Genomic DNA, 13,836 nt, shown 5'->3' with positions numbered 1-13,836 from the left:
TTAAATTCCTACTACCTCTTTGAGGATTTCTCCATATTTATCTATCCTTTCGGACATTGATCTCATTAAATCAGAAGAGATTTCAGATGAACTAGGTTCACTTAATCTTAATGAATTAGAGAAATTATATCTAGGCCCTTGGTGTAAAACCTTTTTATTTCGCGCAATATTTATTGCCCAATTTTCTTGTAACTGTGATGGTTCAGTAAATTTACTGCCTTCTACAGTTCCAATTTCTGAGAATATATCTTCCATTGTGATATTCTCTTTTTCTTTATACTCTATTGAATGAGTACTATTTGTAATAGCATATGCGATTAAATAATTAACTGTAAATACTTTATTACCTGATTCCATAAGGTCAGTTCTTTCACATTGGTGTATAAAGCTTAAAGACTTATCAAAATCTCTAGACTCTCTATGTAATGCGAATTTAGGATAGACAGTAAACATAAATTTATCGTATGCTAAATTTCCTTGTACTGCCCCTAATAGAGCATCTTGTCTGTTAACAATTCTATTGTCAACGAGTGCCATTTTTATTGGAAAGTTAATTCCATCTCTGAATTGTGCTTTTAGGAGAATTTTTACAGCTCCTATATGAACCATATTAAGAGACTTTCTTAAATCTGGTCTAACACTTAATAGCCTTTTTGCTATTTCACCTTTGGTTAAAAGTGGTAAATAAACTTCTCCAGAAGTATCTTTTATATCTACTGAAAGTTCTTCAGTATTAAAACAGTAAAAGATTTTATTTTTTCGAGTAAAAGCTTTTGAAACTAAACTCTGTAAATATCCAGACTGATTAAAAACCTGTCTTGAATCAAGCTTGAATTTAAGCTTGTTAATTTTTGTAAGTTGATCAGAATTAATCATGTAATCTGATATAAAACCTTTTCCATTTTCATTGAAATTTAAAATTTCAGTCATGTTTTCTTTAGATTCTTCAGAATCGCTTATTAAACTGGATTTATTCTCCATCTCCCCCTTATTCCCCTATGTGGTGAACAAATAGAATATGGCAAAACAGAAAATTAAGAGAGAAAACTGGTTTTGGAGTTCCACAAGTCAACTGCTTCCTACTAGATCTTACTACTTAAGTTAACATGAACTTAGTGACAAATCATTTCATTTAAGGATTCTATTATCAATGACAAGTAAGTCCCCCCGCACGTTGCAACGGGTTCAACATGTGAAACGGCAGTTTCTGAACATCACTAAAACAGTTTTAAAACAGGTTATAAATAGTGTATCCACAACTGCGAAATTGCTACATAGAAGTTGGCCTTGTTATTATGAAAATGTAAAATGTGACTACATAGCAAGCAATTTCGAGTCACAAAAGTATGATGTTGTCCGAAATGAACCTGTAGTAGTGATAGCAAACATTACAGAGGGCCATACCATGCATGGAATGGACAAATAAGTGAAGTATTGATCTAAATTACAAAATCAAATAATCGAGTGTAGCACTAACAGTTGGTAAAGAATTTATAGAATCTATTTGTTTTAGTGCTAAAACCAAGTTGCCTGGTTTTTGTTCTACCAAAGAGGTTGGTTTGGATGTAGTTTATGTCAGGAAAGCGTTTTATAGGTACCTTACAACTGGTGTCTCCTGTGCTGTTGACTGTTAAGATTTAATATATAGTACTCATCCAGTCATCCTAGGCAGTGTTTCTTTGCCAAGTACTTGTAAACTTAAGTCTCACTAAAAGATGAAAGAAAAAGATGCAAGTCTTACCCATTGAGACCCTTACCGATGTACAAAACATGGGTAGAACCTGTTAAGAAGTAAATTAGAAATTAGTTATAATGCTAAGGCTGGTTACTAAGTAAGTAAAAATGCATTATAAAAGACATCTAAGAAACATCATCAAATAGGCTTTACAAAAGATAATGGCTGATTGTTACTAATAATGATAAAGAAGACGATCTCCCATTTAAACTCACTGTTTCCACGCGTCTTGATTTCTTAGTATGTCGTAATTTGCAAAGCTAAAGTAAGCAGTTGGTATACTCGAGTCTTTAATTAATAGGCTGGAACTTTGACCATTGTCCATTGACAAGTGATACATGATGGTCAACTATCGCCATGTATCTGGGGCAGTCGCACATGTAGACACTCACCCTATAGCATGAATGCAGTTGTATGACGGAGTCAAAGTAACTCTTGTCCTTGATCTCGGCTCGTTTCCTATATTCTGATTAGCATTCGCAATCTATTGCGCTGCTGTACATTCCAATCTTTAATCATTTCTTATATACTTGCATATATAAAACTATTAAATGGCGTGTCATCAAATTAATTACTATCAAGTTCTTTGTCACCCTCTCAAACCTCTCTTCTTATGATATGTTAACAAATTTAGTATTGCATACGTGAGTAAATGCCAATTGCTTGGATATTTTCGAAACAATTCTAAAGTTTTGCCATTAGTTTAAGGTGCCCTTTAATGTGAAAAATTACTTTACGTTAAACATGGCATTTTATCGAACACCTTATAACAACACTACTCGTGCTTGCTTTAATGATCCCGTCCTTGGGTTATTAATCAGGCGTATCCACATTAACACTAACAATTGTGCTTGAAATAAATCGAAAAACATTAAAACGATTATTTCGGATATAAACATAGAGGGACAAAGACTAAACTTTTCCCCAAACCCCTTTACAACATGGGGAATAATTGAACAAATACCTATTTTTTTATTTTATTTTTTTGAGAAATGTTAAACGTAGCCCCCGGTGCTATAGTTAATTTGTTTAGACATGCATGACAAATTAAATTTAGCCGGCTATGTTTAGCATTATATAAAAAAGCAAAGATAAAGTTGGAAAGCTAAACAAACTTGTGACCCAAAAAAAGGGGTGTACATCATTACCTTACATTGATGTATGTTTGCCTGATTTGGAGATAATCCAATTCAAATGAGGGATTTAAGCAGTAGATGTTGATTTCCCAGAGTAAGAAGATCTAAAAATGGGAAGAAAGTTAAATTATTTATTCTTTAATCTGTAAAACATGGTGTAAATGATGAACACGTGTAATCAAGTGATATAAACACACATGAAAACGGACACCATTACCTATTAAGTATTGGGCCCTTCCAGAATTGATCAAAATCGGGGTAACTAAATTAGTTCAACTAAGCCAACAGTAAGCCAATGAGAAGGCAACTAAGCTAGTTAAAATGCAACTAAATGCTACTATAGAACTTAAGATTTGGATTGTTATTATATAACTAGCCTTGTGTCCGCGCAATGTGGCGGGATATAGGGAAAAAATGTTGGTTAAGCAGTGGTGCCGTGTTATTACTCGAATGTATGATTTAACTAAAGTGTTTCTTAGTACAGCTGAAAGTGCAAACCACCGTTGTTGTTTGAGAGTGGACGTTTTTTTATGTTGATTGATTATTAAATTCAGTAACGCATAAGGCTTTTCTTAGGGGTATTTTTAGAATTTTAGGGATAAAGTGTTTGATGGTAATGTAGATTAAAAGGGTAAATTAGAGATTTTAAAGGTAAAGTGTTAAATTTTTTGGGGATAGTTTGTTTATATAGATAGTATAGATAATATAATCAATAATTATATCTATATGTAGGGGAAGCGAATATGAATGACATCTAAGTTTGGTGAAAAACATCTCGCATATCTTTTTTTAAATCATAAAAAGTATGTGAGCCTAAACATTTATTCAAAATATTAATATAATAATATGTAAGTGGTTTTTCACACAAGTTAGATGCATAACAGTCTTATACTCACTTTTCTCGTATACTGTATAACTCTAGTTGGGATCAAACATTCAGCTTTTGCTCACTTTATTAATTAATGAGACTGACTATTAAGTTATGGTTTTTTCTAATGTGGTTTTGAGTTTGGGCTTCATTAATAGACTTTGTTACTAAGGATGATGACACCCATGTCTAACAATCTACAAATAATATATTTTCACATCATTTCATGTTTAACTAATGTCTAACCATGTCTAACTCATGACAATCATGTCTCTTCATACCTCAAATAATTTACCTTCGTAACAGTCAAATCTTCACACCCAAATTCTCATGCCTAAGCGGAAATATTTGCCAAAATGCATCATGCCTAGCCCATGCCTAAACCTTGGCGGTGGTGTTTGCCGCTAGGCATGAGCATGCGTAGCCCCATGCCTAGACCATTACCATCATCTTAAATTGTTGTTATGAAGTCAAGTGTAAAACAAATATAACATCTAATTTTCAACTTTACTAGTAAAATTGTAAAGTTAAAAACATATTAACGATTAGATTAAAATTAATGGTTAAGATTTAAAAGTAATTTTGAATATTGGTCATTGATTTTAATCCAATGGTCAAAATTATCAACTTTATTAGTAAAATCAGTTTTAACATTAAAATAACTCAATCCAAAACAAATGCATAGTTAATTGAAGGTATTTGTTAATTGTTAAACCACCATAGCAATTTAACAACCCGTTTTTAATTTTAAACTGTCACAATCTCACAGGTTAATATGGAGATATACCGTTTCCAAGAGCCGTATCATGTATCAAATTTGAAAAAGGATTCTCTAAAGTTAGTAATAACTTGATAGGTAAAGTTATAATAAACTTAACCTTTGATTTAAAATCAAAGGTTAAGATTAAATAATCATCTTCTAATCTTAACTCTTGATTTTAAATCAAAGTTCAAGATTTACCCAAATTGTGTAACTTTAGGGAATCCTTGCCTACCAAATTGAGTTATTTAGGTCCTTTGTCATTCACTTAATAGGAATTTTTATTAGAAAATCAATGTGTGCTTTATCTTTTTACTAAATTTTAGACTCGTGTCCACCACTGGACACGGGACTTACAATATTATCAATATTAGATATTCATATATTTAAGTCATAAAAAGTTATAATTTTAAAGTCGAAGATATACCTAAAATCTAACTATTCAATTCAAATGTTAAAAATGTTATAAAATAAAAAACAAAATAGTGTAAAATGAACATCAAAATCATATATCTTCTTTCATCTTTTTCAAGATTTCTTTATAAGCAACATTTGTTGTATAGTTTTTTGTCTCCCATCTTTGCTCAGATCAACTCCTTGAGGCTCTTTTTCGACTTAACTTAAGATACTGCAAAGCACAATTATCCGTGTGAGAAAACCGGACGTTGTAACTACAAATCAACAGTCGATAGCGATTGTCCTTGACTTTTGTTAATTGTCATTGTGAAAGAAACCACCAGCAGGAATTGTATTCTACGAAATCTTAACGAGATTTTTTTAGCTGACGATATTAGTTTCATTCTCGGTTATTTGATTAATAATCTTAACTATAAACATTAATTAATACACAAAACTAATATATAATAAAAACAAAAATTGTAATATATTTTTTATTGAAAGATAGTAGAATCTTGAATTGGTTTGAGTTTAGAATTCAAGTAACCCTTTGTTCAATTTATTGGATATACCATCTCCTGTTTTGATTTTGATTAGGGTAAGAATGTTATTATGTTTGGGATTGGATTGGGGATATGCCGTTCATAACTTTATATAGTGTTTATATATTAAATTAGATATCTATATCTACAACTTATAAATAATGTATCAGTCATCTTTAAGTAAATGGTCTGACATATTATATTTAATAGATGGTGGACATTTATATAAATATAAATAGATATATATTTATTTATATAATAAAAAGTCAAGAAAAGTCAAAATTGAAAATTTAAAAAAAATCGAGAGATTTAATTGGTTAATAAGTTTTAAAGCAACTGTGATTTAGTATAATAAAAGAAGATTTCTTAAAAAGTTATTTTTTTTTTGATTTACGCACAAAAACTTGAATTTTTGAGTATTATTTCCCTAACTTATTCTTTACTTCCCCTCGTGGAGTCATGATGCGTCAAAATCCATTTACACCTCACCGACAAGGCTATAAAATAATAATCATAAACTTCATTATCTATAAAATATTAAAATAATAATCATAAAGTCGAACAAAAAAATCCATTAAAACTTGTAGAATTTTTTTTCTCTCCTAAATCCTAATTCATCGATCCCTCTACATAAATAAGTCATAATCACCATCTCCTCTGTCTTCGAATTCGAAATTTGCTTTCTAACCAACTTGGTAAAAATTTGCTTTCTAAACCAAGTAACCAGTAAGATCTTTGCATAAGGGTATTTGTCTTTGAACCAACATATATTGTAAAAAATCATGTATGAGTATAAACCAACAAAGAAATCCAGTGAGAGATTGTCTCTCCTTGTATATCTTATCTTATAGATATATGTATCTGTAATTGGATTACGACTATAGATTTGGAAGCGGAAAAACATATCTCCACCAACAATTACAAAAGATAATGAGTTGATAATCTTAATATGATGAAACTTCATGTTTCAATACCCAATTCTTAATTGTAACATTTTTTTTAAAAGAATGCGCTTGAATTTGTATAATGATTAATCCTCATAAATATCCTTCTAAAAATCCTCCTAAAACCTTCAAATCATGACATGTGTATCGTTAACTTTCTTTCCTAATTTCAACTCTTGATTTTACCAAATATCATAATCTTATAGTTAAGAAAATTTTTAAGAGGTTTAGTTAAAAAAAATTAATCATTTTCCATAATCATAAATCAAAATCAAACATGAGGTATGCGGACTAAAAGGGAAAATGATCAATCCTCCTAAACACTTTAAAACATGACAAGTGTTATCCAATTAATTCTTTTTTTTAATCTCAACCCCTGATTTAGTCACATGTCTCTATCTAATAATTAGAAGGATTTTTAGACTATTGTATTAACAGGATTTATCATTTCCTGACTAAAAGAGAGTTAAAAGGTAGTTTTTAGAACAATATTTTATGTAGGGTATAATAAGAATCAGATGAAAAGATTAATGTAATTTAAAACTTTAGGCAATGTTAATTTAAAAGGTATTGCTAAATGATGCTTTAAAAGCTTTCGTTAAAGTTTTAAATTGACATATGTGGTGTAATCTTTGATCGACATATGTTCAATTTACTTAATATAACCTTATTCAGTTACAATATACCATATATCAATATTCAATAAATATCTACCAATAAACTAAAACAAGTTTGAGATGTTCTTGAAACGACACGTGGCGTAATCCTTGATACGCCACATGTCCTTTAATTTATTTAGTTTATTAAATTAGCTTTTTTTAATTGTAAATAAATTCAATTTTCATATTAGACTTACAATTAAACTCAAACTCTTAACTTATAGATACAAAACATATTATAACCTTATAGATACAAAACATATTATTCTTCAAGAACCTTTCATCATCCAGAGTTGCATTATCCTTCACCATTTGTTCCAAAATTTCATAACCTTCATTTGGTGTAATCTTGTTGAAACTTCCACCGAAGCCATTACCCAACTCTTTTTTAGATTTCTTATCCAAACCATCAAAGAACAACTCAACATACTTTTCCTTGGTCAAATCATGGCCTGGACAATTCCTCAACATTTCCTTGAAACGGATCCATGCATCTACAACATCCTCATCAACATCTTGCACAAAAGACCTAATCAAATTCTCTAACTTTCTTTGAGTTCTAAGTGAGTAAAACTCACCTATGAAAGCTTCCTTTAGTTGGTCTCAAGTAGTGATGGAATTCTCGGGAAGGTCATTAAACCAATCTTCAGCATCTCCAGTAAGTTAAATGGGAAATGTCTCAAGCTTCACGGAATTCATTTGATTTTGACCATATTAGTAAAGTCGAGCCAGCTTTTCAAACCTATCCAAGTGTTGATAAGGATCCCATTTTCTTTTTCCATCGAATTTCTGCTCTTCTATGCTCTTGAGATGATTCGCCTTCAAATTGAAGGTATGATCAATTCCCAGAGGTCTAATGGCGGAGGTCTAATAGTTCGGACCCTATCACCATAGCGAATGTTATTTGGATCCCTTGGTTGTTCGCTACCCATCTCTGCTAAATTGAAGAATTCCTCTAAATAAAACCCTTCTTCGTCTGAATTAGGAGTGGGTTTAGCCACAGGTGAGAACGGTGTTGGTGCTGTGAAGTTAATCTTACGTCTTGGTGGGGTCTTCAAAGGACTATTCAGAGGTCGACCCGAAGAACGCAAGTTCATCAACTAGAAATAAGCCTGCAAACACAACTAACATCACACGTCAAATGCACCTGTGATAACCAAAGAAAAACAAAACTAATAAAACAAATAACTTCCTCACGCGTGAGGAAGGATCAAACCACTAAATTAACAACTAAATCGGCACACAATCCCAAGCAACAGCGCCAAAAACATGATGTGCTAAATCGAGTTCAAAAATTATATATTAGAATCACCTAAAAACTCACTACTACACACTGTCGGGCAGTGGACCCGACCGTTTGCAATACAGTTAAGAGGTAAGACCGTGTTCGTTCTCGGGGATTGATTTAGACTAGTTGTTTGGTAAAATGACTTGGAAAAAATGGTGTTGCTTCAATTCTCTCTTGACAATTAAATTAAAAGAAATTTAAAAGACAACTTTCATAAAAGTAAAGAAAAACTTCAGACAATAATAACAAAGATCATCCACTTTGAATTCACTAGACTTCAAACATGATTGCATTCAATTAAGGACAAATTCTTTTGAGTTGAAAAGATAATCGTGAAAGGATTAAGGTGCTCACGTGGTACCACCAACCGTGAACAAATTACCCGACCACCTAAATTGCTAGTTAAATTACCCAAGCCGGTACCACCAATGCCTGGACAACCTTACCCACATTTAGTTTGTTTGATTATCGAATTAACAATTTTAACTATGTGAGGACAACGTGGTACCACCAACCGTCATAAAACATGTTGACGACATATTCCTTTCATTAAAATGATATTTACTATCATACCATGAACTAGTGATAATTGCGTATAGACAAACAACCATTTGAAAATCACATATGCATTCAACTAGTACCACTAACAAAGAACACACATGCTACCAATATCAAAATATTATATATAAAGGAATTAAATCATCAAGATCTCGACACAATGATAATTAAAATCAACTCTTTGAATTAAAAATATAGCAAGCACATCATTCGTCTAGTTTCATCAAGGTGGATGATTAAACGTTTAGCCACTCATGATCAATTCAAAATAATAATTAAAATAAAAGAGAAACATGATGTACCAATCGTTTGAGAAATTGAAATTGCAAGACAATAAAAGTAGATACGATCTAGATGGGTGCTTGTGAATCTTCAATGAATTGATGGAAGAATATCTTGCTCTTGATCCTTGAAAAATCCCTTATAGAACAGCTCCTAGAAAGAGTTTTGATAAGTTGGGAATTGGGACTTTGTTTTCTAATTATACTTCTCAAAATCTGATGCAAAAATTGTCCAAGGGCTTCAGAACCCGTGCACCCACTGCGGCGCAGTGGGATGTGCATTCCCTCACTGCGGCGCAGTGAGGATCCTCGGTCAGATTTCTCCTTTAGGTGACTGCGGCGCATTGGGCTCATGCTTCCCCCACTGCGGCGCAGTCCAAATACACGGTCTTGTTTGGCCATCACATGACTGCGGCGCAGTGGGCTCATGCTTCCCCCACTGTGGCACAGTCTAGCCTACTGATCAAAACAACCTAATTACTTGTGAACTTGCTCCAACTTTCCATCTTCTCAACTTTAAACAACTCTCGAACTCACATATTAAATTCTTGGCCTCAGAAATCATCCGAAAATGTGCCAAATGATCACGTAACTTGTTTAGCGCTTGAAAACACTAACAAACACCATAAACGCGCCAAATGCACATAAAATCAACTTAAAACACTTGATAAAATGGTCAATAACGATGTGGGCGATAGGTATAAATTGGTCACATCAAACATATTATAACCTTTTTTTTCTTAATTCTTTAACTCTAACTACTTATGTTACTTATAATAAGTTGTTAACGTGAATACTTCAAAATTTTGAGTTTATGATCCGAAATCATAAGATCATTTGTCGTCATCCACTTTGCTTTCAAGTTTTGATTTTGATGTGATTGTAAAATTTAAAGTAAATCTAAAAGTCTAACTAAACATATATTATTATTTATCATTACTGTTTATTATAATTTAGCTTATTGATTTAATTTAACCACAATTTATTTCATCCTCATGAATGATGTATGTGATATATTCGATTTTTTTATGATATAATCTTTATGAGTATTAAGACTAGTAATATAATATTTTATATCCTTACTTAATCTAAAACTTATTATTCGTTTTTTTTTTTAACTTACATAGTTGGTTACCATGTATCTTGATGCATATTACTATTCTTTAGTTTGTTCGAATATTTAAAAGCCATTCAATTTAACGTATTATGTTTTTTTCATTTTAATCATTTTAAATTGTGCATGTTTTAATACTTTTCAAAAAAAAAAAATGTATTGTTATAGATTTATTACTCGTTAATGGTTAGGCCCATATTTAGTTTTAGGTCCATTTATCATTTTTCATAACAGAAATGACCAGACCCCATTTTTGTTTTTGTTTTTATTTTAGTTTGAGACTAACGGCTAGAAAGTAAGCAAATGACTAGATTAGGATGAATATATGTCGAGTTGTATCATAGTCAGATGCACGTGTGGGCCAATTAATGGATAGATAACTTGTATAAAAATAATCCAAAAGTGTACTGATATCATATGGATATACACACTTTTTCTAGAAGAGTGCATATTTATGTATCTGGCAAATTTAACATCTTAAAGAAATCAATGTTTAAACACATAAAATATAATGTGTCGTTATCACTTTCATTTAACCTGTTAATCTGCTGAAGTATAATCGATTGTAATTAACAAGCTTTATCCACTAGTGTTATAATTATCACAGACGTGAAGGGGAAAAAAAAACTATATAATTAGTCAATTAGGTGGCAAAGGTTACTCACTAACCCTTTATGATGTTTATAAACTTCTATAGTTAATTTATATTTTACTGTAGCATAGTTTATAGTTAATTAATTTATACTTAATTAATTTATTGAGAAAATATATAGAATATATCTTGTTCGACCTTTTAAATCTTAATTCTTGGCTATGCCCACCGTTATCCACACAAAAATAGTATATTAAAAAAAAAGTTTTGTTAAATGCATCTATATTTATCATAATATTTAAGAAGAGATTTTGACATAAAAAATAGAAATTTTTTATGTGTACACTATCATTTTTTTAAAGAAAAAATAGACTTTCGATATATTCGTTATAGATGGCTGTGAGAGTGAGAGAACTTGTTAAAAGTCTTCCATAAACAAAGTAAACATCCCGTATTTATGAGCTAAAATCTCTCACACACGTGAATTAACAAGTCTATCCAATCTTTTGTTTTGGATAATATGGCCACATCACCTCCATTTACCCCACACCTTACCAAATATCACCAATATAAATACACATAAAACACACTTCAATTTTATATCTACTTCTACAATCATATAATTCTCTCTCCATATTCACATATACACCATATTCTAAATCTCTATTTTGTGTGCTAGTTTCCATTAAAAAAAAAAATGTTGGGTATTTTCAAGCAAGGTTTGGTTAGTGCTCCAAAAGAACTCAATAGCCCGTATTCGTTTCATCAAAAACATGATCAAAAACAACTAGATCAAGATCCTATGAAGGAATTCTTAAAATCTAATGTCAATGCTTTCTCAATTTCTTTTGCCAATGATGTTTCCTTGGCTTTAAATCCTTCTTCTCATTCTACATTTGCCCAACAAAGGTAAAACCTTAACCACTAAACCATAACAAAATATATACATATATATATTAGGACCATTATGTTTTTCGTAATATTCTTTTGTATTAATATTTTCACCCAAATTGAGATTGTTAAGTACCAAAATATTAACAAAGGGTAACTTTTTCAAATCTTTTTTTTTTTTTTTTTGTGACACTCTTGATGACAATGCATTTGCAGGTTATTTAGTAGCATGGATGACATATATTGCATATTCTTGGGAGGTTTAAACAACTTGTGCACTCTTAACAAGCAATATGGGCTTACCAAGTTAGCCAATGAGCCTAGCTTTGTGATCCAAGCTTACAAGACCCTTAGAGACCGTGGCCCATACCCTGCCCATTCGGTCCTAAAGGATCTAGATGGCAGTTTTGGGTTTATACTCTATGATCTTAAGGCTAAAACTGTCTTTGTCTCACTTGTAAGTATTCTTAACAACTATAAGTCTATAATTCAATTTAGAGGGCCTTTTTTGTTTTTAATTTTTTTTTAAATGGCAAATCCATAGAGTGCTGATGGAGGAGTGAAGCTTTTCTGGGGTATAGCAGCTGATGGCTCAGTGGTGATTTCTGATAACTTGAGTGTCATTAAGTCAAGCTGCTTTAAGTCATTTGCTCCTTTCCCAACTGGTAAGGATTCAATCTCTATAGTTTTTAAAATTTTTATGATCTATAATTTTAGAAAGATGCTAATCCATAGGGAAATGCTAAATACAGCCCTTAATGTGCATAAAAAAACTTGTACCTTCTATATTAAAAGTCCGCCCCTAATTTTTATGGTAAATATACAAACAATATATGCACCTTAAATTTGAGGGCTGTATTTAGCAAATCCCTAATCTATATATAAAAAAGTTGTGACCAATTTGTTTCAAAGGGTGAAGTTTAATCAAGGATATAAACATAAAACATTCGTTATTTAATGTTCTATTTAAAACATGTATATAAATGAAAACTTTTGGAGGGGCGGGCCTTGGTCCCTTCATAGTTGGGCCCATAATTAGCTAGAACCCAAGACCCATTTATTGATCAGTTATCACACATGACTAAGTTATAAATTATAATTGTGTGGTACTATTTTGTCACAAGTACTAATAAATATGTACAATGTTTTTTAGGATGTATGTACCATACAGAAGGAGGGTTGATGAGCTTTGAACATCCAAAGAACAAAATGAAGGCAATTTCAAGGGTTGATAGTGAAGGAGTAATGTGTGGAGCTACATTTAAAGTTGATATATATTCAAAGACACAGACTATGCCAAGGGTTGGAAGTGAAGCTAATTGGGCTACTTGGGGCCAAGGAGCTTGAAATCCACCATCTTTATATAGTTTCTTGTCTAGTTGTCTTTCATTGATCTGTTTTATTGTTTCCTAATGTCTTAATATTCTACTTTTGGGGATTGTAAATTTGACTTTTAAAGTCCCATGAATTGAGAAGTATCCTGTTTTGCTTTGCTAAAATTTTGTATGAACTGAATTATCGAGTTTTGACTGAAAAGAAAAACAAAGTCACGAAAAATAAAAGAAAAGAAAAAGAAAGTATAACTATCCCAAAATAAAGTAGGTAATTGTTTCTCAAGATATCATTCTTTCTTATTTATTAAACACTAAGAGGATAGATTAGTAAATATTGGATCAAACACCTTAAAAATTTATTTTTCTTCCCAAACTCAAATACCTTTTAATTTAAAAAAAGAAAAGAAAATGAATGGTGAACAAGGAAAAAAAGTATAATCATAAAAGACATTTTAAGTAGACAAAACTAATAGTAAAAATAAATAAATAATAAAACTAGGTTTAAGGGCAAGTAACTTCATAAAACTTTAAAAACTTTTCCTTTCCATCAAATCCATTTTTTAAAGCAAAATTAAAACTCAAAAATAAGTTTTTTTTCTTAATTACTTTTTATTTTCTAAATGAGTCAAATTTGATTTAAGGCAGAATATTGTTACACATAGTTGGGTCTTACTCTTTTTCTAACTTAGCTTTTAAAATAACATTTAGCATAAAATGAATTTTTTTAGTTTTTCTATT

At 31.1% G+C, this 13,836-nt stretch overlaps 2 protein-coding genes across 2 annotated transcripts; one reads left to right on the top strand and one right to left on the bottom strand.

Annotated features, from left to right (window-relative positions):
• Positions 1-930, bottom strand: LOC122583242. Its single transcript, XM_043755666.1, has one exon. It carries the CDS (start codon positions 928-930, stop codon positions 1-3), a length of 930 nt encoding a protein of 309 aa, XP_043611601.1.
• A 10,540-nt stretch (positions 931-11,470) lies between these two features.
• LOC122581572 (stem-specific protein TSJT1-like) lies at positions 11,471-13,263 on the top strand. The gene is made up of 4 exons (XM_043753805.1): positions 11,471-11,782; positions 11,981-12,221; positions 12,309-12,429; positions 12,918-13,263. The coding sequence occupies exons 1-4, from the start codon at positions 11,571-11,573 to the stop codon at positions 13,109-13,111; spliced, it is 768 nt and encodes a 255-aa protein (XP_043609740.1). The 5' UTR covers positions 11,471-11,570; the 3' UTR covers positions 13,112-13,263.
• Positions 13,264-13,836: the final 573 nt, after the last annotated feature.

The sequence above is a fragment of the Erigeron canadensis genome, chromosome 9 (genome assembly GCF_010389155.1).
Source record: "Erigeron canadensis isolate Cc75 chromosome 9, C_canadensis_v1, whole genome shotgun sequence".
In the NCBI taxonomy this organism is placed as follows: domain Eukaryota; kingdom Viridiplantae; phylum Streptophyta; class Magnoliopsida; order Asterales; family Asteraceae; genus Erigeron; species Erigeron canadensis.
Note: the sequence above shows the minus strand (reverse complement) of the source record. Positions and strands in the feature narration are given on the sequence as shown.